Source organism: Pocillopora damicornis, chromosome 2 (genome assembly GCF_964200805.1).
Source record: "Pocillopora damicornis chromosome 2, jaPocDami1.2, whole genome shotgun sequence".
Lineage (NCBI taxonomy): Eukaryota > Metazoa > Cnidaria > Anthozoa > Scleractinia > Pocilloporidae > Pocillopora > Pocillopora damicornis.
Window position 1 is genome coordinate 13484449 of NC_142671.1, and position 25164 is coordinate 13509612.

The following is a 25164-nucleotide window of genomic DNA, read 5'->3' on the forward strand; positions in this document are numbered from 1 at the left end:
TATCTGGGCAACTGCCCACCTACCCCTCCCCTAACTCAACAACAGTCAATTGATAACAAGTTAGGGTTAATGTTGGGTTAGGGGAGGGGAGGGGTAGGTGGGCAGTTGCCCAGATACTGATATTGATCCGGCTTCTTAAACTCAAATACAAGTTTCCTTTAAGCTAGTCATCTGTTGAACAGGTTAAAACGAACACTATTATTATTTGAAAAAAAAATTTTACGATGAGAAATGTCATATCATATCGTGTTTTAAAGGAGCAATGGTCAATATTTTCTTTATGGAAGGAAGAAGAACATTATCCGTAAATACAGCGGTGCTTTGGTTAAATGAACAATGTTTCATCACCTTGAGTTTCAATGGAGCGATGGTCAACATTTGGTCGGCAGTTAAATTAAAATGTAGTTTTGTCTAGTCGTGAACGTCGTAACCGTATTTGACTCTGCCAGGTTGTTTATCAACAACTGGATTTTGTACACAAGCTTGTTTTGTCTTGGTCGCAATCTGCACAGGTGGCTGAAAAAAGCTTCGTTTAAGTATCTAATTCGTTTAGAGCTTCTCCATTTTTGCCAAGCTTCCGAAGTGCAAAATGATTCTTGCTGCGTTTATTCTCCTAATTGGAATCTCCTCTTCAGTAGGTAGGCATGCTCTTTTTTTTTGCTTTTGTTTTTTATTTTTAAAGAACTGCTGTTAATAACTATATTAAGTAGCAAATGAAATTTTTAGGACTTACCACGAGGTATCTAATGTTAGTTAACTTGATCTCAACTATACGATATCCAAAACTTATAAATTTGGTGTAAGATTCCGACAGCAGGGGATGACGACAATTTCACATTGTCTTCAACTTATTATCAGAGAGTGGAAAAAATAAGCTTCCAGCAAAAGCGATCATACTTCACTTTAAAAGGAATAGGGGATTCGCAGACACAGAAATCTTAGAGTTGACATTTTTTAGTTCTGTACGCAATACTCCATCTCGAGCATCACTTTAAATTTATCGTCCTTTTCGTTTTCTTTCTATAAGCTGTCTATAACAGTATAAGGCCATAAGTATTAAAAATAGCGATGGCTTCTCAGCTATCTGGTAATTATATTACTTCTTCACTTAGTTTTTTTTTTGGGATCCTATCTAATTCAATATTTTTTTAAAGAGGGGTGTGGTGTTCGACCACGTTCTCGAATCGTTGGCGGATACCAAGCTGCTCCTAATTCATGGCCATGGCAGGCTATGCTTATGACCAGAGGACCTTTCTGTGGGGGCTCATTGTTGAGTCCTAACTGGGTGGTGACAGCGGCGCATTGCGTCGAGAACATTAATGAGAGAGACTTTAAGGTCAGGTAAGAACCATTTCATTTCAATTCGTGGCAAGTATTAATAGGTAAAGTAATACTATTTAGTCATTTTCGTTCTGAGTCGAACATTTAAAAAAGAAATGGTTTGTTTTAGGCACGAAACTTGATCTCTTAATGGTGCATTCTGCGCAATAAGTTAAATGCCTTTGAATGCCACAGATAAGCAATAAATGATATTCAACAAAGCACTATCTATTTGAAACATCGCTATTGCACCCGAGTTTATTGTAAAATCGTTCAGTGTCTTTTCGGTGATTTTTGTAATTGGAAAGGTTCAGACGATTGGGCAGTCTCGCTCTTATACTCCTAAATCTGGTGTTGCTCGTGTTTTCATGAGGATAGGTTTGAATATCTTTCAGATAAAGAGAGCTACGTTGCTTCAACCAGAGCCACCTTGCCAAATTATTTTTGGAGGACTTTGAAAGATTCCATTTTAAAAATTTGTCGTCCCTTTCACCTTAAATAACATTGTCATATATTCACGTGTTTGAACCTGTTTCAGAAAGAAACAAAAATAAATTTGCCAAAAATATTGCAACAACTGTCACCATCTGAAAGAAATTTGTTCACTAGAGCCATATCAATTCATTTACAGTAAACTACGGAACATGCCCAAACATTGCTGCCCTCGCTTTTGATGTCTCTGAAAATTCCGTTAAAATGTCTTGTTTAGGCTTGGAGCACACCACAGGACCTCTGTGACTAACAGGGTACAAGACTTCAAAGTGCGACGCATCTATCGCCATCCATCTTACCACAAACCCGTGTCCTATGCGCATGATATCGCCTTGCTGCAGCTGGATCGCCCAGCCCGATTAAACGGTGCGGTCCAACCAGTGTGCTTACCCAATGACGGAAACCAGTATGGAAGGGAATGTACAGTGACCGGCTGGGGTCACCTACAACATGGCGGTGGTTCACCCGATTACCTCAATCAGGTAAATTCATAGGACAAGAAGCACTGTGTTTTTTCCAATTTGTGATAAGAGACAAAGGAAATGTTCGTATGAATCTTGGCTGTAGCCGCTTATGCATATAACGATATACCAATGCAACTGCAAGCTATGCGTGCTCCAAAAAGATTACGAATAAGAGAGATTCAGTCTGAGAAATGACACGCGCCGAACTCCGTGATTCCTTACACCGGAGGCGTTTAATATATTTCCTTATCTCTCACTTAATTTGTTTTGCCTTAGGTGAGCGTTCCCATCGTACCCTACAGTTCGTGCAAAAGAGTTTATGAAGGAAGAACCCATGAGAGTATGCTGTGTGCTGGTCTAATCTCTGGAGGAAAGGATGCCTGCCAGGGTGACAGCGGAGGACCATACGTGTGTAAAAACTGGAACGGCAGATGGTATCTGGAAGGGGTAGTCAGCTGGGGTGACGGGTGTGCCTGGGCGAATAAGTTGGGAGTCTATGCCAATGTTCGTTATCTGAGGGACTGGATCCAAAGAGTAACAAGGTTATAGTAACATTCTCCGCTGTACATATTGCATGAAGCAATACCAACACATCTTCAATTAAATAATTGAATGTTATATATCGTGTGTACTGTCATATATGAAATTTAAGGCCTATTGGGCATTACTATTTTTAATAACCTTACTTTAGGTTAGAGTATTTTGCCTCTTATGATTTTCTTTAGAAAGTTTCCGTTTCGATTCACTTAAACTTCTATTGTTTCTATGGATTTGCAAATAAGATCGTGGCACTCGCGGGTTTTTTTTATTTACATCAACAACTAACAGAAGTTCTTAAACGACAATTCAAAGCCATGGACAGATACATGTACTTGAAGAGCATGCGCGAGCTCAACAACGAAATAATGACAGCGGCAAAACGAGTGCGTATACTGCGCCACTCGAACCATTTGAGCGTTTAGGGCTACAATCATTTTTCCTCAAACATAAGCTGACTCGAGTTTTTCCGCCGCGACTATGATAACAAAAATTTTTCTTCCTGAGGTTTGTCTACTACGAAGGTGATGACAAGAAGCGCTAAACCGCCAATAGATTCTACGAACTTCATAGCTATGTTACGGATACTCAACTTCAGTCGCTAAATTCACAGCTATTACCAAAACACCTTTTTTCGTTTAGTGAGATATGTGACAGATACCTGTTTTGGTTTGGGTTCATCGCTGGGAAACTAAAACAAGTAATGGGAATTTTAAAAACGCCGCTATCTTGCCTCGATATATGCACGTGCGCTCATTTTGCCTCAGGGTTAAATCCCGTCGAAGCCTGAAGATGATGCCTTTATTTAAGAAATAGTTGAGTTAGAACTTTTCAGTTCTTCAAAGTCCTTCCACAATGGAGGTAACACAATATTCCGCAGTAGCTTAAAAAGTATTGCCGTCTTCGCGGTTTTTTCCCCTCTGCAACCGCTTTTAGCCAACAGGTACATGCTGATTACAAGTGAAGATTGATTAGTATTCATAAAAAGGGGGAACCACTAACCTCTTACACTAAACATTGGTCTCCTTTATGTCGTTCTCCAGTCTTTGCATCTCAGTCTCAGCACTCGATGATGACTCTTTCCATCCTTTACTGTATTTACTATTACCTGAGGCGAGACAACTGATGCTGTGTTTTTTCGAACATTGAAAGTTAAACATTGATCTTACTTTCTTTCGTAACAACTGAGCATTAAGGCTTCCAAAGATAAATGGATCAATGGCACTATTTAAATATGTTAGAATGTGGCAGAATGGCATCACAACATCTAAGTGTTCCCCTTCGCTTTTAGTGTCGAAGTCATGCCACAGCCAAATGACGTGGGTGGGTAACTGACATACTGCAAACACCATCACTGCAGCTATAAATGCTGCTATAAGTTTCGTATTCTGTCTGTGCCGCGATTGTGCGATTTCCCGCACCTGACGTATGGAAGTACCATAACATCTTACCATTGATTTCCACCTCTGGGCCTCCATCTGCACATACAGACCAATTCTTGTGTAGAAGATGGTGATGAGGGTTAGTGGTAAAAGGTACAGCACCGAGAAAACACTGACGGTGTAGATCCTGACGTGATCTCGACTTGGCCAATCTTCTACACACTTGCCATTCTTCATTTTCAAAATTAGGGTATACGGGGTAACCAGTAGAAAGCTCATTGCCCATGCAACGACAATGACTTTAATAATAAATCGGCTCGTTGGCTTACACTTAAAAGGTGTAACAACTGCTCTGTAACGTTCAATAGCCATACAAAGTAGTGTGATGACGGACACAGCCATAAGAACGGTTTGGAAAGGGTAGACTAATTTGCACACGAAACCGTAGAAGGGCCACTGGTCTGAGAGGATCTCGGTGATGTCGAGTGGAATACTTACGAGGCCCACCGCTAAATCACTGATGGCAAGATTTAGTATGAAAAGGCTGCTGCTTCTGACTACTTTCCTCGATAGTTCAATCCAGCAAATTAAAACATTTCCCAAAACATTTAAAGGAACGATGACTGCAAAGCTTACTAACTGTGCAACGAGCAAAGGATCGACGTCAAAGTTCGATCGAGGGCTGGTAGAGATGTTGACTATATTTTCCTTAGTCGTGTTTTCCATTTGAAGGAGCGGTACCACCTAGAAAACGAACACAAGAACATAATCGGAGAAAAATTCTATAGGCTCGTGTAATTTCTCTAACTGGTTTCTGTGTATTCATGCCGTGGTACTTTATAAAATGAAGTTAGTAACTTACACGATATTTTCCTCTGTGTTTGCCTTCGATCCCTGTAATTTTTCTTCTTCTAATTGCCTTTTAACGACATTGACAGATAACAAATTAGTTAAATCCTGACCTATAGCATTTCCCTGCCTGATATTCCGCAGACGAGAACAAGATTATACAGTGCACACCAACATGCAGGAAAAATTGCTTAATATAAAACTTAAAACTGGAAGAGATTAAGCTCATTATGAGCAGACGAAATGTCAATTGTTTCAGGCTATAGAACTATTTTGCAATTCAAACCTCCGCGATATGTAAATTAGATACAAACTGTATGATAAATGCACCACCAATATAAATTAAGAAAAATATTTATCATCTCTAGAAGGTTTTTTCTCGACAACCCTTATCTGAGTAGCAACTTTCTTTATCATATCGAAACTATGGTTTCAAACTTAACGATCCTAACAGTATTCGACAAAAACACAGGGAAGGTTTTTGTGAGATAAGTTGTCGTTTACAAAAGGAAAAATGTTTGCTTTGAATAAAGCTGTAACATCAATTCCTACTCAGCAGGTATATTTTATGCCTTGGGGCAAGAAAACAAAAAAATATAGGAAATTTGGAAAAATTACCTTAGGCAAATCGGTATATAAATGTATCCTATACACCAGTCTTATCTGCGTTGTTATAAACACATTGCTCTCAGTAAGTCTAACCGTTCTATCGCCGATAATGGCCGGAAAAATGGTAATAAAAAGTAAGATATCCTAAAATATACCAGATGAAGGACGTCTGCCTTATTCGTTGTCAATAGAAACGGATTTTCTCAGCTAGGACTATCGCTAAAAATCTTCAGATTTGGAAGAACAGTTTATTCAATCAGGCACGTACCAGCTGAATTTTAATTGTAACGGCAATTCATCTCTTAGCCAGATACGTTTAATTCTTTCAGTTCTCATTGGCTTCTTTCTTTATCCACCTGTTTTCAGGTTAACGGTCATACTAAACACTCATAAAAAAGTGCCTTAAAAGGTTCTTGTACCATTAAAAATCGAGTGTTAATTAAACCTTGAGTTTTTGTTTACCCAAAATAAGAATTAAGTACTTTTGGGGTGCAATTAATTGACTTTTAGGAGAGTATCTTAATGAGTAACTAAGTCAACAGCAGTTGATAAGGCGTTGAAATTTTCGTTATTAGGTGGGTCATAATTTATGAGGAAAACTTCCTATAGTGACACTAATGATGGCTGATGGAGCGCGTAACGACGAATCCAAAGAATTTCCGAACGTCTCTGTAGAGATTCTTTGGCAAAATTCGCAAAATTTATAGCCCCAACGATGAGTCGCGCAGTTTCAGGATTATGCCAGACTTCTTTCGACAAGGATCTCTAAAATTGAGAAGTAGCATTTTCATCGGCTAATAAATAAAATTTATTTCATTTCAAATTGTATCCAGGGGAAAGAGGAACTTCCTAAAAATGTGCCCCGACGCTCTCGACGTCATATATATATATATATATATTTGAATTCTTTATACTGATTACTGTTCATTTTTCTGTCTCATTGGGTTACGACCGAAAATTCTAAAAGAAGAACAAAAATGTTAAATTAATTGATTTGGCTTGCAAAATGTTGATAAAGTGTCAGAGGAAAGAGATCTATCAATAATTTAACTTTACTAAAAGCACTCATGTTCTTAGCTCTATCTCCTAATGAACAGCTCTCGTTCAAATTGTAACAAAATAAGTGCTTGGTTAGAAAAGAGTTTGGTCCATTGACGGGGTTGGAACTTAACCCAAATAGAATAAGCACATTTCGTAGTATTGATCAAAAGGAAAAGTTCCCGCAGCACAGTGGGTAGAACTTCTGACCGCACCGCAGCGGTCCGTGGTCAGGGTTCAAACCCTGGCGCGGGAAATCTTGTGATTTTTGGTTTTCTCGTCATATTTTTTCTCCCAGCCGATAATACGTCTTTAATTTACTCATATACTGATACACATATTATTTATCATCGAATAGATTGCCCGCTTTTGCACAAGATGTGAAGTTGATGTGATGCATCAGAACAAAAATACCGTAAAATTTCGGTTACAAGCCCAGGGCTTATACAACTTCGTAAGGGGTTTATTGGGTGGGCTTATAAACGGAGGGGCTTATATCCGCGGTGGCGGAATAAAAAAAAAACGTTTCGAAATGAGCCACAGCAGTGTTGATGGAAATACTTTTACTAATTTTTTATTAAACTTTCAAGCCTCTTTATATATCGAATGTAATTCTATTTTAGGAACCGTGATGGGGGGCTTATGGGCCGAGGGGGGGGGGGGGGGACTTATAACCGGAATTTTACGGTATATACCTATGAGAGGGTCTCAATGGGATGGTGGCTTTAACAGCTAACGATTGAAATTTTGGCCAATTTACAGTTGACGATTAATAACTTTCCATTGCGGTCACCAGAAATGTCTTTTTTTTAACAGTTTTTTTTAACTACTGACGTTTACAATTTGTCAATTTTTACACCTAGAGATTAGCTTTTTAGCCAATTTACAACTATCGGTTAACCCTATTTAGACTCTCTAATAAAGGAAAATAGGTAATCCTTCATAAAATCAGCAAATCTAAGTGGAAAGAGTTTCTTCTTACCTACTGAGTCAATTGCAAACCATTGCAAAGGAGATCTTTTTCATTCTTTGGAATAGCGCATATGTTTCAAGGCTTGATCTTTGCAGTGCATAGGACACCTAAAACATGACTTTAAAATTCAGACTGCGTTGTCGACAAGTTCGCCGCAGTTCAGTGGGTAGAGTATCTGACTGCACCATGTTGCGGTCCGTGGTCAGGGTTCAAACCCTGGCGCGGGGAATTTTTTCATTTGGTTTTCTCATCACATTTTTTTCCTAGCTGATAAAATGTTTTCAATGTCCTCATCTAAATCTAAGTGGAAACAGTTTCTTCTCACTATTTGGATCAATAGCAAACCATTGCAAAGAAAATCCTCTTCGTCCAATGGAATAGCACGTGTGATTCCAAGCTTGATCAGTTGCAGTGAGTAAGACGCCTAAAACAGGACTTTAAAATTCCATTTGCGTTGTTGACAAGTTCCCCGCAACTCAGTGGGTAGAGCATCTGATTGCACCATGTTGCGGTCCGTGGTCAGGGTTCAAACCCTGGCGCGGGGAATCTCGTCATTTTTGTTTCTTTTTCGGTTTTGTCATCAATTTTTTTTCTCCTAGCTGATAAAACGTTTTCGATGTCCTCATTAACTGATGCACATATCCTTTACCAACGAGTAGATTGCACGCTTTTGCTTAAGATGTGATGCATCGGAACAAAAATTACTCATTCATATAAGAGGGTCTCAGTGGGGTGATAGCTTTTACGGCTTATGGTTAATATCTCTCCTATGTGGTCTCTCCTATATGTTTTTTAAAGACTTACGGTTAAAATTTGTCAGTTTTTACGGCTAACGCCTACTTCTTTGGCCGTTTTACAACTATCGGTTAACCCCATTGAGACTCTTTAATAAAAGAAAATAGGTAATCCTTCGTAGAAATTACAAATGTAAGTGGAGAGGGTTTCTTCTTACTAATTAGGTCAATTGCAAACCATAGCAAAGGAGATTCTTTTCGTCCAATGAAATAGCACTTTTATTTCTTGGCTTGATCTTTGCAGTGCATATAAAGCCTAAAACATGAGTTTAAATTGAGCCTGAGATGTTGACAAGTTCCCTGCAGCTCAGTGGGTAGAGCATTTGACTGCACCATGTTGCAGTCCGTGGTCAGGGTTCAAATCCTGGCGCGGGGAATCTTGTCATTTTTGTTCCTTATTTGGTTTTCCATCATATTTTTCTTCTTGTCGATAATATGTCTTTGATCTCGTCATACACTGAGACACATATCTTTTATCATCGAATAGATTGTACGCTCTTGCTCAAGAAGTAGAATAGAGGTAATGCATTCGTACACAAATTTTTTTAGAGAATAGAAGGTGACAGGTGCTTCTTATAAGAAACAGCAAGTCTAAGAGGGGAGGGTTTCTTCTTACTAATTGGATCAATTGCAAACCATTGCAAAGGAGATTCTTTTCGTCCTATGGAATAGCGCATATGTTTCAAGGCTTGATCTTTGCAGTGCGTACGACACCTAAAACATGACTTTAAAATTCAGCCTGCGATGTTGACAAGTTCCACGCAGCTCAGTGGGTAGAGCATTTGATCGCACCATGTTGCAGTCCGTGGTCAGGGTTCGAACCCTGGCGCGGGGAATCTTGTCACTTTTGTTTCTTTTTCGGTTTTCTCATCATATTTTTTCTTCCGGCTGATAATCCGTCTTTGATGTCCTCACATACTGATGCACATATCATTTATCAACGAGTAGATTGCATGCTTTTTCCCAAGATGTGATGCATCAGAACAAAAATCACTCATTCATATAGGAGGGTCTCAATGGGGTGATATTTTTTACGGCTAACGGTTAATATTTCTCCTTTGTGGTCATCTTAAACAATTTTTTTATATTGTTAATTTTTTTAGACTTAGGGTTCAAATTTGTCAATTTTTACGCCTAACGCATAGCGTTTTGCTGTTTTACAACTATCGGATAACCCCATTGAGACTCTCTTATCAAGGAAGATAGGTAAACCTTCATAAAAATTTCAAATCCAAGTGGAAACAGTTTCTTCTCACTATTTGGATCAATAGCAAACCATTGCAAAGAAAATTCTCTTCGTCCAATGGAATAGCACGTGTGTTTCCAAGCTTGATCTTTGCAGTGCGTAAGACGCCTAAAACAGGACTTTAAAATTCCATTTGCGTTGTTGACAAGTTCCCCGCAGCTCAGTGGGTAGAGCATCTGACTGCACCATGTTGCGGTCCGTGGTCAGGGTTCAAACCCTGGCGCGGGGAATCTTGTCATTTTTGCTTCTTTTTCGGTTTTGTCACCAAATTTTTTTCTCCTAGTTGATAAAACGTTTTCTATGTCCTCATTTGCTAATGCACATATCCTTTACCAACAGGTAGATTGCACGCTTTTGCTTAAGGTGTGATACATCAAAACAAAAATTATTCATTCATATAAAAGGTTCTCAATGGGGTGATAGCTTTTACAGCTAACGGTCAGTATCTCTCCTATGTGGTCACCTAAAAAATTATTTTTTTATAGTTAACTTTTTTTTAAAGACTTATGGTTGAAATTTGTCAATTTTTACGTCTAACGCCTACTTTTTGGCCGTTTTTTAACTATCAGTTAACCCCATTGAGACTCTCTTATAACTGAGAAAATAGGTAATCCTTCAAAGAGATAGAAAATCTAAATTTTAGTCCAATGGAATAGCGCGTGTTTTCAGTCTTGATCTTTGCAGTACGTAGGACTCTTAAAAGATGAGTTTAAAAATTCAGATTTATAAGTTGACAAGTTCCCCGCAGCTCAGTGGGTAGAGCATCTGACTGCACCATTGCGGTCCGTGGTCAGGGTTCAAATCCTGGCGCGGGGAATCTTGTCATTTTTGTTTCTTTTTTGGTTTTCTCAACAGAAAGTTTTTTTTAACGAGTAACCTTTTTTTCCGTAAAACGGTTAAAATTTGTCAATTTTTACACCTAGTGGCTAGCTTTATGGCCATTTCACAATCATCGGTTAACCCCATTGAGACTGTCTAATAAAGGAAAATAGGTAATCCTTCATATCAATTACTCATTCATAAAAGAGTCTCATTAAGGTAATTGCTTTTACGGCCAACGGTTAATATCTCTCTTTGTGGTCACCTGAAAGTATTTTTTTAATGGTTAACTTTTTTTTTTAAAACTTACGGTTAAAATTTGTCAACTTTTTCGCCTAACGCCTACTTTTTTGGCCGTTTTACAACTATCAGTTAACCCCATTGAGACTCTCTAATAAAGGAAAATAGGTGATCCTTCATAGAAACGGCGAGTCTAAGTGGAGAGGGTTTCTTCTTACTAATTTAGGTCAATTGCAAACTATTGAAAAGGAGATTCTTTTCGTCTAATGGAATAGTGCGTGTGTTTCTAGGCTTGGTCTTTGTAACACGTAGAACACCTAAAACATGGGTTTAAAATTGAGCCTGAGTTGTTGACAAGTTCCCCGCAGCTCAGTGGGTAGAGCATCTGACTGCACCATGTTGCGGTCCGTGGTCAGGGTTCAAACCCTGGCGCGGGGAATCTTGTCATTTTTGTTTCTTTTTTGGTTTTCTCATCATATTTTTCTTCTTGTTGATGACATGTCTTTAATGTCCTCACATAATGATACAAATATTGTTTATCATCGGATAGATTGCATGTTTTTTCTCAACATGTGAAGTTGATGAGATGCATCAGAACAAAAATTATTTATATAACAAGAGGGTCTCAATACTAGGATGATGGCTTTTACAGCTAACGGTTAAAATTTTTTGCCAATTTACGGTTGACGGTTAATAACTTTCCTTTGTGGTCACCAGATAGTTTTTTTTCCCCGGTTAACTTTTTTTTAACGACTAATGGTTAATATTTGTCAATTTTTACGCCTAGGGACTAGCTTTTTGGCCATTTTACAACTATTGGTTAACCCTATTGAGACTCTCTAATAAAGGAAAATAGGTAATCCTTCATAGAACCAGCAAATCTACGTGGAAAGAGTTTCTTCTTACTAATTAGGTCAATTGCAAACCATTGCAAGGGAGATTCTTTTCGTCCTGTGGAACAGCGCATATGTTTCTATGCTTGATCTTTGCAGTGCATAGGACACCTAAAACATGACTTTAAAATTCAGCCTGAAATGTTGACAAGTTCCCCGCAGCTCAGTGGGTAGAGCATCTGACTGCACCATGTTGCGGTCCGTGGTCAGGGTTCAAACCCTGGCGCGGGGAATCTTGTCGTTTTTGTTTCTTTTTCGGTTTTCTCATCATATTTTGTCTCCTAGCTAATAATCCGTCTTTGATGTCCTCATATACTATGATGTTTCTTTTTCGATTTTCTTGTCAGCTTTTTATTCTTTTGAAATAAGGGAAGGATTTCTGTAAAATTCCATACTTTTTTTAAAAACAAAGCAATAGTGCCATAGTTAAACATTATTTTCGCCATAGTTTCGCGTAATACTTTAGAATACTCTCTACAGTGCGATTAATGATAATTTTTTCCCTACTTCTCGCATGCAAATTAATCTCACACAAAGCCTCGCGTTCTTTTACGCCAGATCAGTGACGCATCAGTCAATCATTGGCTGAAGGTGCTGATCCATATTCATCAGGAATTGTAGAGTTTTCAGTAAACCACGCTGTCCGTGCACGTGGAAGAGTGTAGACGAAACTTTCGAAGTAGTAACATAGAGTTACACTCTGAAAAGCAAACGACTTTGGGCCATTACAAAAGATAGTCAGAAGCACTCTGGATTTACTAACAAAACTAAGTGAGTATTTCTTTATGAAAATATTGTTTCAAATTCTTTCAGAGACCTAAATTTGTCGTATCTCGTTGAAACAACTAAACACAAGTCGATTGCTTCGTCTGAGCGGCTCTTCGATTCGAAGTCCGATTAAATTAGGGTGTTTGCTTCGAGAAAGCAGTAACTATGATTGTAAAATATTTCTAGAGAAATTCATGGCTATCTTTTGGTGAATCAATGAAAAAAAGATTTCGGAGAGGAAATTTTGAAGTTGAAGATGGCCATGTGGATATGTGAAAACTATTCAGCATAAATAACCCAAGACACTAAATAAATTTGCTTCATTCAACGTTATATTTCGAAAAGTTTTGTTGTTTTTCTTTTCCTCTATAATTGTGCTTTAGTGCGGAGAAATTATGGAACTTAAATTTTAAGGTCTCGAGATTAAGCGACTTCGTCCTGTGACGATAAGCATTCCCTGATTATATTCATTATTCATATTTTCAAGAGAAGCAAAGTTGTCCAAAGGATAGAAGGACAAAGATTCTGGTCAAAAGGATACACTAGGATGACTGAATTAGTATTGGATACTGCAAAGATAAGAATTTTGAAATTATTGAGTAAAAGTAGCAAAAATAGTGGCTCTCCTCGTCTTATTATCGTACGAAGACTTCATTCTTTCATTTAGAGTCAGGGAATGGATAGAACTGGATACCTGGTAAGTGAATAGTTTTCAATTACCCACTATTTTTGGATAGGGATTGTTTTGTAGACCCTAAGCGATAGTATGATTAAATTAAACTACTGGCGACAACTTGAGCAATTTATCTCAGACGATTTCATTTTATCGAAATAACCAAAGTAACATCTGGACATTTATTTATACCTGGCTACAGAAAGCTGCAACTGAAATCTTTGATTTTGAACTACCAATCGCTCAATTTTCGTTTGCTTAACAGTTTGTATCATAGGTATACCTCAGTTGATGTTGCACAAAGGGGACATTTGTTAAGGTGGCACTCTAACAAAAGACTTCTAGAATTTCAAACTAAATCTTTTTGAAGAGTTGAATTCATCCCAGCTGTTTTTTTTCATTTCAAAAATCGTATTGATGAACAGCGCTGACTCACAAACCACACTATTGACTGGCATGTTGCTCGATGTCAAAACCTTTATTCCCCTATTTTCAACGACTGACTTTGATAATCAAGCTTGTTAACGAGCTTAAAAAGACTCCTACAGATTACAACAACAGCCAGCACCTTACAAACGACTTCAAATCCCACAAAGTAACCAATGGAATAAACCAACCTTATCGATTGATCAACTGACCAACGCCAATTTAGTCTGACAGCTATTATTTTACCTGAGTTGACCGAGTTCACACTTTTACGAACGAAAGCTGTACTAATTGATCCATAATCACTCTTCATTTGACTCAGCTCAGGCCAGTCAACTAATTTCGGCAAACATCGGCTAACAACGATAATTTTTAACCGCACATTCATTCTCTACATGAACTAAATTAAAGAACTTTAATTCGTTCTAAAAAGTTGCATTTGTATGTCATTCATGTAGGAAATAGTGCCACATAATATCTTGTATCCACTCCTTTGTGCAATCAATTGGGCATGTCTAGTGCAGAAGTTACGTCTAAGACTCGAATGCCTGGTCAAGAGCTTTTTCTGAAAACCGATTGTTAATATATAAACCAGCAAAAATTTTGCAAAAGCAAGAGTTCTACATTTCTAGTAGATTTTATGCGCTGAAAGAAAATCACTAGGCAAATCATTTAAAGCCAGTTTAAACTAAAATCGACGCAGCTTTTGGCTAATACACAAGAATTCAAAAATTTTAATGGAAAGTGGTAATTTCTATGAGGGAGCATTAGAGTCTCCTGGTATTCCCAGAGGAATCTTGATTTTATTTTTGCACAACGGTGTGAAATTTTGGTAAGGCACCTTTTTTCCGAAAACTTGCGAATCAAATGTAAATGAATCAAAATTGAATAATTCAATAGTTTGTCAAACCAAATGAGTTATGTTCTGTTTTCTTGTTGAATGTCTTAACATATTATAGAAAAATAACATGGAAATTTAAGAAATTAGGAGCAAATAAAGGTATATATTTTTATAATGATACTGAAATTTGTGCAGAATGAACGTTGATTTTAACAAACCGAAGTGCGAACCAAAATTCGCGAAGTTAAAGCGTCCTTGCGTTGAAAAGCTAGTAATTTTTAAAATTCGTATTGACTTTTAACTGGTCTACATACAATTGGTTCTTCAAAGGAACTGTTAGGTCATCAAGTTAAACTTGAAAGTGAAATGTGATCATCGCAGTAAATTTCCAATTTAAGCAATTGGAAAGAAGAAGCCTGAAAAAAATCAGGGCTTCAACGGGATTCGAACCCGTGACCTCCGCGATACCGGTGCGATGCTCTACCAACTGAGCTATGAAGCCACACATTGGGAGCGAGGTCAACTTCACTGCACGGGAAGATATGAACTCAATAAATTGACCTCGCTCCCAATGTGTGGCTTCATAGCTCAGTTGGTAGAGCATCGCACCGGTATCGCGGAGGTCACGGGTTCGAATCCCGTTGAAGCCCTGATTTTTTTCAGGCTTCTTTCCAATTGCTTAAATTGGAAATTTACTGCGATGATCACATTTCACTTTCATCTACAACCGCAGTACAAATATGAATTATTTCATATAAACTCCACAAGTTAAACTTGCAAATTAAGTTGCACTTGAAATAAAGAATCATCTTCTGCTCTTCAGACCAGGCATTCGGTTTTAAAATAGTTTAGTAGTTAATTTATTTACACCTTATTTGAAATGGTAGAAAGATCTTATGGGCACTCACTCGGTGTAACACAGGAACACAGAAAAAAGATCAAACACTTTTGGTTTCGTCTTAAAATTCAGTTTATATCGTATGTCTTGGCGCTTGTGGCTAAGATAAATTTATAATACCATTTCATTTGTCACATTACTTTTTGAATTTGGTGTGAGAAACTTCGGGCCTAATTGTATTTTGTCTAAGCCCTCACGGCTACAACCAAATTCAAAGAGATTGCTCAAAGTATAATTTCTCAAAGTGCTTCGCGAACTGAGTTAAGAAATTTTGAGCCTAATCGTGGAGTGTATGAGCTATTGCCGGTAATTCAAATTTGAAGGATGTGCTTCAACCGTTATTATACAATTTTTTTTTCAAATTACTTCGGAAATCTAGTTCAACATTTTGGATAAACCTTGTTGGTCCTTTTACAGCCTGTGTCCAGTGTCACATTCGAAAACTGGTGGCTCTAAAGATCAATTTCTCTACGAAAACATAGTGGCAAGCTATGGACTTCAAAAAATCGGTTTAAAAATTGAAGTTACGAATCATCAAAATTTTGAAATCTTTAATTTTTCTGATTGGGCTCCAGCGCTCTCTATAGCTTGCCATGATGCTTTTTTTTGTTTAAAACATACACACATCATCTCGTGCAAAAAAAAAAAAAAAACAAAAAAAAAAACCGCTAAGGGATAAACATAGTCGAGTCAGAATATCTTTTGAAAGAAACGAAACGTTCTAGACCTTTTATTATTTATTTTCCAAGAGAGGATAAATTGACCTTTACTTTTCAATTTTTTTTGCATGAGGTGCTGTTTAATGTTTACTTGGTGGGAAATTTGTTATGAAGTCTTGTTAAAATTTTTGCCGAAAATGTTGCCAGGGGAAACTCTGTGCAAATCGGCCCAAATTTTCCCGCCAAAAGTCTTAGTATATATAACAAAACTTTTTCGTAACATCCTATTTATTAATTTAACTGATTATTAAAGAGAATTTAAACAAGCAAATAAATTCTTTGTGGTATTTGAAACTTGTGGCTTTTTGAGTGAAACACAATAAAACTGATCTCTTTATCAACTTATAGTAGATGATAATACAGAAAATGAAGACAACAAGGAGATAAAGATGAAGTTTATTACCTGAACTTTACTTGAAAAATACAAACTTAGGAAAAAAAAATTGGCGCATGCGTATTTTGGGCGCCGTATTTTTAATAAGTCTTTTGGCGGGAAAATTCGCCATATTTGAACAGATCTTACTTACAGACTAAATAATAAAAAAAAAAAAAAAATGGCGCATGCGTAGTATAGGCACACGTATTTTTCTAAGTTTTTTGGCGGGAAAAAATAAAAGTATTAAACAGCCCGTGGCCATGAGCATTACGTTGGCAAAAAATTTTGGATTTCAATAAAATGGCAAAATAACATTTGCTTACGCTTGGCTTCAAGTCGTCGATTTTTTTAAATGTCTCTTGGCTCTTGTTGGCGGTATTCGGGGTGGCAATGGGCTGCACCTGTTTTATACCTCTGAATAAATCTTGTCTTTGTGTAACAGCCTTTCTTGTTTGATTCGTGCATCAGTCAATCTGCGTGAAAATTGAATGAAACGATACATCAACAAATACAACAGACCTTACACCTTGTTTTCAAGCCGCGATTTTTGAGTTTGAGTCGTTAATAGATGAACCAACGTTAAAACTATTTCGCGATGTAAAACGAGAATAAATCTGTTATTAAATCCTATAGGACTAAGTCGCTCTATAAAGGAACGTGGACGTAATCTGGATTTCTCGATAAATTTATTACGTTCTCAAAAGTATTGAAATTAAGTTACAATCTTGCCTTTCTAATAATTTTTTTCAGGTATTTGAAGATTGAGTATTTTCTATCTGAGTGAACACTTGCATTCAAGCAACATATTTAAATGTTCGCTTGCAATTCCTCTAAGATCATCATGCAGGAATGTGATTCACTGCAGTAAGAAATGAGTTGTATCATTATATTTCCGTTCCTTTCTTTGGTCTGTGTAAATATTTCAAGTGACATGCAATGTGCTTTTACTCATACTTGGGATGAAAAAAAGATAACAGAATGATCATATCAAAGGTCAAAGAATCCCATAATTTTCGTGAAAATTCAATGACAATAAAATGACATTTATTTTGTCAAACCGTCGCTGGATGACGCAATTCAATATCAGGCTACCGAAAGCTGATCAAGGTGAAAGGTGAAAGGATACAGTTCACAGTTTCAGTTCACAGTTCACGGTGAATAGGTTCTGTGGTTCAATTTTATCCCTGGTTCAAATTTTATTTTCCTTTGATTCAAAATCATTACCATACATTACAATACCCAAAAACAAAAGAAAGTAAAATTTGAACCAAGGACACAATCGAACCACGACATAGGCGCCACCACCAAACCTAATCGTAATAAACAATTTTGCCCTTGAATAGAAGAATGCAGCTCTCATTTGAAAATTAATGAAAAGAAAATATCAAGTGTGGTACAACATGGTAAACTTCACTATCCTTGGAAAAAAAATATACACTAAAAAGGAAAACGGTGGAATTAAAAAAAATATCTGGTCACAAAATATCTAAAATATGATTTGCCCTAACTGAAGTCAGTGTTTCATCAAATAGGTTTTAAAAATAGACGCTTCCCTTGAATAAAAGCCACATCGAAAACGCAATAAGTCTAATCAACGCTACGGCTTTTGGATTTTCGCTTTCACGAAAACATTAAATGACTATCGGCGAAAAAAGTATCCTCTTTTGGAGCATCCTATTTGCATTTGGTTTTAGCGGCAAGGGCTGATCACTTGACACTTAAACTTCAAACTTCGAACGAGGTAAAAAATTCCTAAGTTTGTCAAAAAAAAACCTATCAAACTTGTCAGGGGTTTAAAATAGAATTTGGGGAAAAAAACTATTGAGAAATACTAATTCTATAGCATTAGACAATCACACTTCAAGGTTTTTATCGAATGAAGTACAAAAGATCAAATTTTGAAAAGAAAACTCAAACTATTCAGCGACCTTAGAGCAACTGTAGACAGAGGTAAGAAAGTATCGACTTTGAGACGAGTTGAATTAGGCCGGTTTCAGCTTCAAGTGCTAAACAATTACCAGATTTGTTTTGTGACTACAGTATTTTGTCATCAAAAGTGATAATTGATTCATCAACTTAAAAGTGCTGTAAACGACTGAAAATCACCTTGATCAAAGAGATATTCACCGGAATAAAACATTAAAGAAAACAGTCGAAATCATTTCTCTGTTTGTAGTTTTTCCTAAATTTTTTACTCTTGGTAGTTTTTGAATTTCAGACATTTGTTAAATCCAGGTTAAAGCGTATATTACAGACAATAAAAACAATCAAACAAGCAAATAACTCACATTTTTGGAAGTTGTCTTGTTTCCTTTCCTCGCTTGAATTTCTTGATCTAGTGATAACCTCATCTTATGCCCGACGCTGGTACTGATGAGAGAAAAAGCAGAAATTTGTATTGTAAAAACGTGCATGCTTATATTATGGTAAGTGCTTTTTGGGTGATTGATGAGGATCAATGTCGGGATTGAAAGACTCAATCGGAGCCATCACCGCATTTTCGATGAACAATTTCAATGTACCATAACCATGATCACAAGACCTAAAAACGGATACGAATTCTATCATTTCAGACGACTTGGCATTCTCTTTTCTAGTGGGGATTGGAAGTAGGGAAAATAACAGCGCGTTGAAACAAATTTAACTTTAAAATACCAATATAATAGAAACTGTGTACAGAATAATAAGTATAAAAGTAAAGATAAGTGAGTCATTAGGCGATCAGTTCATCATGAATTAAGTACGTATTTCCTATTGTTGCCCTAAAAGTCACGTGGTTCATCAAGAACTGTCATGGCGGCTACTACAGAAGAATTGTCTCACACTGAACTTTGTATAACATGCTTTTCCTTTTTACATTAAACTCATACCATAAATTCTACTAGAGCAACAACCTGAAACACAAACACTGCATTTATATACAAAAAACGTATAAATACATATTCGTACGTTGTTTACCTTGAAAAGAGTCGCGACTTAAATGACATCCATTCATACTTAGCCTTCTTCGTCTTCGAATTCAAACCACTTGCTTCAGTAACCTCTAAGACACACTCTCACGCCTTTACAGACGATATCCAAGGTATTTGGGTTGGAACAAGGCTTTTCCTGGCCCCCGAGAACCTGAAAAATACGCTGACATTTCTTACAACTAGTAAGGTCTCTCCACGTGCAAGACCAATCTCATATTATGAATATTAATGTGTCAAAATTATTTGCAATTCAAATCAGTTTTCCTACCGAAAATCATGAATCGGAAAGCTCTTCGGCCACCTTTGTTGAAATTTCACATCGATGGGGGGATGACTAGCAGTAGGCTGATTTGAATCTCTGTAAAGTTCATCAGAGAGAGACAATCATCGTTGTAATGGGAAAAATATAGTCCCTTAAATTCAGATGAACTTGAACTGCTAAAAAAGATTCCCTGCATATTTTAATCACTTAAAACCAGCTTACTTGAACAGCCCGTAAAGTCGGTATGTTTTTCTTTTCCCATGGAATGTCAGATTACCCGTATCATACAGTACTTCAATCTCCAACAATTACGAGGAACTACGTTGCAAGCAAATAAACACCGACCTTTATTTTGAAACTTTTCGGATAAAGGCACGTACACTTATAATGGATATATAATGAGGCCACCTATCTGCTAGAAGATTATCATGATGATAACCGCTAAGACCAGGACACGCAATTGAAGAAAATTATGGGATTTGAATAAAACTTAGCTTCTAAAAATGGGTTATTGACGGGAAAATTTAAACCGTCACGAGCCTACAATTCGTAACCCCCCCCCCCCCCCCCACCCCTTCCAAACTCTCATGTCAGCATTCAACGGGATAATGAACGATACTGGAAACTTTCAGTAGGAAAACAACGACAGTCGAAAAGGGTTCGATGCCACAAATAAAAAAAATAAAAAAATATTTGAGGACTTTGACCCTACATGAAGAGAAACTCCACTGATGACTGCTCAACCTTCCTTACTCTTGCCGCGTCTCTGTAAACGCGAAAGACCCCGCTTGTTAAAAAAGGCTTGCTGCATTATTTGAAGGAATTCGTTCACCAAGTATCGCAAGTGGTATAACTAATTTACCCGAGGGCAACTGCAATTTTTATAAGTGCATGTACTAGACCTGTTCTTAGAAAGAAATTCCGGGTGTCCCATACAAGAGACAAACGTGAGAACTTGCGATAAGCACTTACGACACTCTACGGTTAAGCTTCCAAACATTATTTTTTGCTAGACAATTACAAATAACAATTAAGCTACATTCGAGTCAAAAGCATACTGCGAACTTCTAGGATACCCATGCTGCAGTGCTTTCCCCCAAAAATTATGCAGAACAGATATCATACACGTGTGATTTTTGGCTAGCTTCCCATATAACCACATACTTTGTTATGCAAACCGTTCCCTGAAGAAAAGAAATAATATTATGGTAAAAGCAACGGATTGCCTGTGGGAGTAAAATTGTGGTTTTTTTTAATACTTTCCACACTTAACATAATTATAAATTGGTGCAAGTGTGGGAGCGCAAGTGATTTTTATCGCTCATGTCATATTTGAAAATGTGAGTATCAGATGTGAACTTTCTTTGTAGTCTCATTACTCTTATACAGACGTGGAAAAAAGGGAAGGGAGGAGCTTGGTTTAGTAGGGGAGCCTTTTGAAATTTTTTTGGGCTGATGGAGGGGGAGTGGTTATCTGTGGAGGCGCTCATTCTAGGATTAATGGTCTGCACATGTAATGCCTATGTCAAGATGTAAACATTTCATCTTCATGCCGATGTAAGTGTGTACCACAAATTTTTCGAATTGTTCACATATTCAGTCTATTTTTGTTGTTCATGTAATATTAAAATTGACTTCCTGCAATATCTGTGGTCTCTCTCCAGAGATTCCACACTGTCTGTTGTTGTTTGAAAAGGAGAATAAAATCCTCAGAGACAAGGAACAGTATGACACTTAATTGATGCTTTGATCTATAACCAGAATTTGCATTCAAATTCTTAACTTTGAAGAAGCAAAATAAGGGAAAAGTTGTACATGTATGTGAATTCCTTGTTTGTTGTCCTTCTCAACTGAAAATCATGAAGCAAGGTGATGACTCTAGTAACCAACAACCTGCTTGAACATTCATTAACATTAAACATGCAATATTCATCAACTTCAAACTTGACAAGTGTTGTAAGTAAAAGGCAAATTCTTCTTTCAATAACAATGCTTTACAGCACCTGGCTGAAATTAGTGTGAACTACTTAATGTACAGATATGCATGTGCCTTTTTGAGGAGATGCCTTTGAATGGTAGAAATAGTTTAAATTAACCTGCATATTAAGCTATTCTCAATTGTAACTTCCTGTTTTCTGAGTCCTCCCTCTCTTTATTTAAGATTGGTTTGATAATTAGCTATCCTTGCCCCAACAATACAATGTAAACAAGAGCACTTTTTAAATCATTTTTTTACCTATGCCTGAAATTGGCTGCTGAGTGTAATGGTGAAGGCCTGCGATTGATCTTGGTTGAATTATACAAACATATGGTGTTTTGACTATTGATTTGGTTCATACATCTTTCTCTCAACTTAAATCATGATTTACTTTGTATTTATCTAAATTATCTCACAATCAAAAAACACAACCATGCCTAACATCTGCTTGTGATGGACTGCCATATTTAACTTTGAATTTTGAGGTTTGAAACCCCCAATATAACTCAACAATCAAAAATCTTCCTTCAAACAACTTTGCGAAAAAATTGAAAAATAAATCAAAAGCATACAAGTCTTATCTACAGTTACTCTGTCAAGTTTATTCTCATTTTGTTTGCATATGAGTTTTATTTGATGATTGATACATTCAGTGAAACAGAATATGTCTCAGAGCAAAATTTCATCCTTATTTCAGCAAAATGCTTGATGCCAATCAAATAAAAAAAATTAAGATTTCAATTTTTAAAAAAGAGCAATAACTCTTTGTTGATATATTTTATTAAGTTGTCTTCATTATTTGCTCAAAGGAGTTATATATGACTATAGGAATTTTAATCATAAATTATATGTTTTGTATAATCATTACTTAATATAGGAACAACCAGTAAGTCAAATGTCATGATCTTCAATACGATTGCTTAGTTTAAAAGATATGTTGTCTCAGTTGAAACAATTTTCAGTTGCCTGCAATGGGGTTATCACAGACCTGGTCCTTTTCTGTCTGAATGAAAACATTCAAAACATTTGGTACCTTATGCTATGAACTTGATCACTTGAAATTGACTCAATTGATTCCACAACATTTTTAGTATACCATTGCTCCATTTGTTTAAGGCACATCTTTTATTGCTCCATTACAAAATGCTATTTGAAAGTGGATACATGTACATATAAACTGTAGGTCTTCCATCACTATCTTGACAGAAAATTGAACTTAGTTCACATCCACTCCATTTTGAAATCACTGATGATCCAAATAATCAGATTGGCTCTCACTGGTGTGATTTATTCACCAAGCATGCCATTGCTCTAAATTGTATCTTTTTCCCCACCATCAAGGAAGCTTTACTTAAATACAACAACCAATTGCTTGTTAAAAGAAAGCAATCAAATTGTAGTAAAATGAAAAACAACTTTTGCAACTTTCTACAAACCAGCTCACCACTTGGATCAACAAAACATTTGTAAAGACTAAAAAATCCTGTATCTGAGTGACTGAATTTTGCAATCTTAAAATGGATGTAATGAAATGGTAATTAAACTTTGTGTCCTGTAATTTTATACGAGTTCAAAGGCAAACTTGTGGTGTGCTGACTCATTTGATTTTGAAATCACATATAATTTCTGACCTAATAATGCATATGCAAAGTTTTCAGCATGTTCATTGGGTGAGAACATGTCAATTAGCCCCAAACTGAGCAGAAAGTTGAAATCAAGTGCAGGAAGTTGAAATTAAATTAATTGACAGGTGAGTCACCAAAACACCTAAAAAAAATGGTGGACAGGTGAAGAGAAAGTAAAAATGTCTTAATTCAGAATTTGAGGGAGAATGCTAAATTGAAAATACCTAACAAAAGTAAAACAACGGGCTAAAAGTCTGGCTTCCAAAAACAGATATGAAAGTATGAACTGGAGACCCTGATAAAATCCTAAAGGAGTTTTATGTAACAGTATGTATCAAAGATGGGGAAGATTATGAGAGTAAAAGTTTTCAAGTAATGGTTACTGCTGTCGTCTGAGAAAGAATACAAGCACTGAATTATTCTTGAGAGAGGTTTTGAAAATTTGAAGCAAGTTCTTGAGGGGAAAGCCCAAAAACTCCTGAAACAGGGAAAGGCAAACAGCTCAGTGAACTGGTGAGCCATGACAAAAAATTAAAACAGCCAAAAATGGAAACAGAGGCATATTTTGCTTGTATAATTATAACTTAGTAATTGCATGATTTTTCTTGTGCAGTTTGGGATAAATCAGCACTCAAAATTTTTTCAAAGAATACAAATTGCACTTGCCTGCAATTTGGTTGGCCTTCAAAAAAGTGCTGATTTATCCCAAATTGCACTCAAAATCATGTGATTACCCATTGCACTCCACTCAGTTCAATTACCATTACAAATATGAAGGTGCTTAGGGTAAATAATTCACTTTCAAGAGGCAATGAACCACAGGAAAAGGTCTAAAAAGGTCTAGTTTTAAAGTCTGGTCAATGCATAGAATATCAAGGTCCCTGATTTAACCTTTCACGAAAAAAAAAAAGGGAGACATTTGAACACAATTTTTGCCCCCAGGCAAGAATTGAAAGGAAAGAAAAATCTTTAAAAGTTCCAATGCCCAGGGGTAACCGGGGAAGAAAGGGGGGATGTTGAACCTTCATATGGATAGATACATTATGCAGATAAAATTTTCTTGAGTGAAGCCTCTATCTTTAATCTGCCCCAAATCAGTTGGGTTCTTTTGGTACGTGTTTTGTTAACTTAAGGTGAACCTTTGGCATGGTGAGGATAGAAATATTGTGAGTATTAAATTTATGTTGATTCTTTTACTGTCACACACTTAAATAAGTATCATATTAGATAGATAAAGGAGGTAAGTTTCTAAAGAAACTGCAGTGCTGCAATTCAGTGTAGGATCATAACAAAAAAATTTAACTGAGTTGATGATGTTAATTTGCCACTGTGAATTATTTTCAAAACTCACGTTTCGTGCATTAATTTGTTCTTGGCTCTGGGCATTGTAAATCCCATTTCCCAAGATCTCTCCTGGAGAAGATCCTTCCCCCCCTCTCCCGACCACCAACTCCTCATGCCAAACGAATCCTAGATCCGCCCCAGACATGAAGTAGAAATAAATTGAGTACGATTTGGAATTTTTTTTCTTACGTCCATTCTTCATTATGTTGACATTGTACATATCATATTAATTCAGTATATACTTGAAAGAGGAAAACAATAGCAAAACAATAGATTACCTTTAGGACTACGACTTTGTTTTAGAACTTTATGGGTTAAATGGGAGTCTTTCCATAAATTGAAACAACATGCTCGTCCAGCAGTTTGTAAGAAGGTTATTCCTTACCTCCAGCAGTTCATCCCAACGACTGCACGAGGTCTCCATCTCCTACACTTTACACCACTGGGACGTCGTTTTTTCCATATAAACAACATTTAGCAAGATCCAACATCAACTTAAAGGCGTGTGATGTTAAAAATCCTCATTATTTTCCTGTTTTTGCCTAAAAACTGACAGATCATTAACTCATTCTTGTTTACATCTTCATCCAAGCCGCCATGTTGGATTTACGTTATAAACTAGTTTC

General features: G+C 36.7%; 2 protein-coding genes and 1 long non-coding RNA gene across 6 annotated transcripts; 1 reads left to right on the top strand and 2 right to left on the bottom strand.

Moving 5' to 3' along the window:
- Positions 1-488: 488 nt before the first annotated feature.
- LOC113674747 (trypsin-2) lies at positions 489-2896 on the top strand. Its single transcript, XM_027191242.2, has 4 exons — positions 489-638; positions 1155-1341; positions 2030-2294; positions 2553-2896. Exons 1-4 carry the CDS (start codon positions 590-592, stop codon positions 2823-2825), a joined length of 774 nt encoding a protein of 257 aa, XP_027047043.2. The 5' UTR covers positions 489-589; the 3' UTR covers positions 2826-2896.
- A 700-nt stretch (positions 2897-3596) lies between these two features.
- LOC113674804 (neuropeptide FF receptor 2) lies at positions 3597-5765 on the bottom strand. Of its 2 annotated transcripts, none has more exons than XM_089197868.1 (2): positions 5663-5765; positions 3597-4939 (listed from the first exon to the last, which is right to left on the bottom strand). In XM_089197868.1, the coding sequence occupies exon 2, from the start codon at positions 4919-4921 to the stop codon at positions 3824-3826; it is 1098 nt and encodes a 365-aa protein (XP_089053994.1). In that variant the 5' UTR covers positions 4922-4939; positions 5663-5765; the 3' UTR covers positions 3597-3823. The 2 variants fall into 2 exon arrangements, with proteins under 2 accessions (XP_089053994.1, XP_089053993.1); XM_089197867.1 differs by lacking the exon at positions 5663-5765 and adding an exon at positions 5058-5326.
- Positions 5766-16361: 10596 nt separating this feature from the next.
- LOC113674847 (uncharacterized) lies at positions 16362-25159 on the bottom strand. 3 transcript variants are annotated; one of them, XR_003446555.2, is made up of 6 exons: positions 24924-25159; positions 20304-20357; positions 19598-19687; positions 19316-19480; positions 18646-18727; positions 16362-16830 (listed from the first exon to the last, which is right to left on the bottom strand). It is a non-coding gene; the product is annotated as an uncharacterized LOC113674847 (long non-coding RNA). The 3 variants fall into 3 exon arrangements; XR_003446554.2 differs by lacking the exon at positions 20304-20357 and having other exon boundaries at positions 24924-25158; XR_016184036.1 differs by lacking the exons at positions 19598-19687; positions 20304-20357 and having other exon boundaries at positions 24924-25158.
- Between the last annotated feature and the right edge of the window lie 5 nt (positions 25160-25164).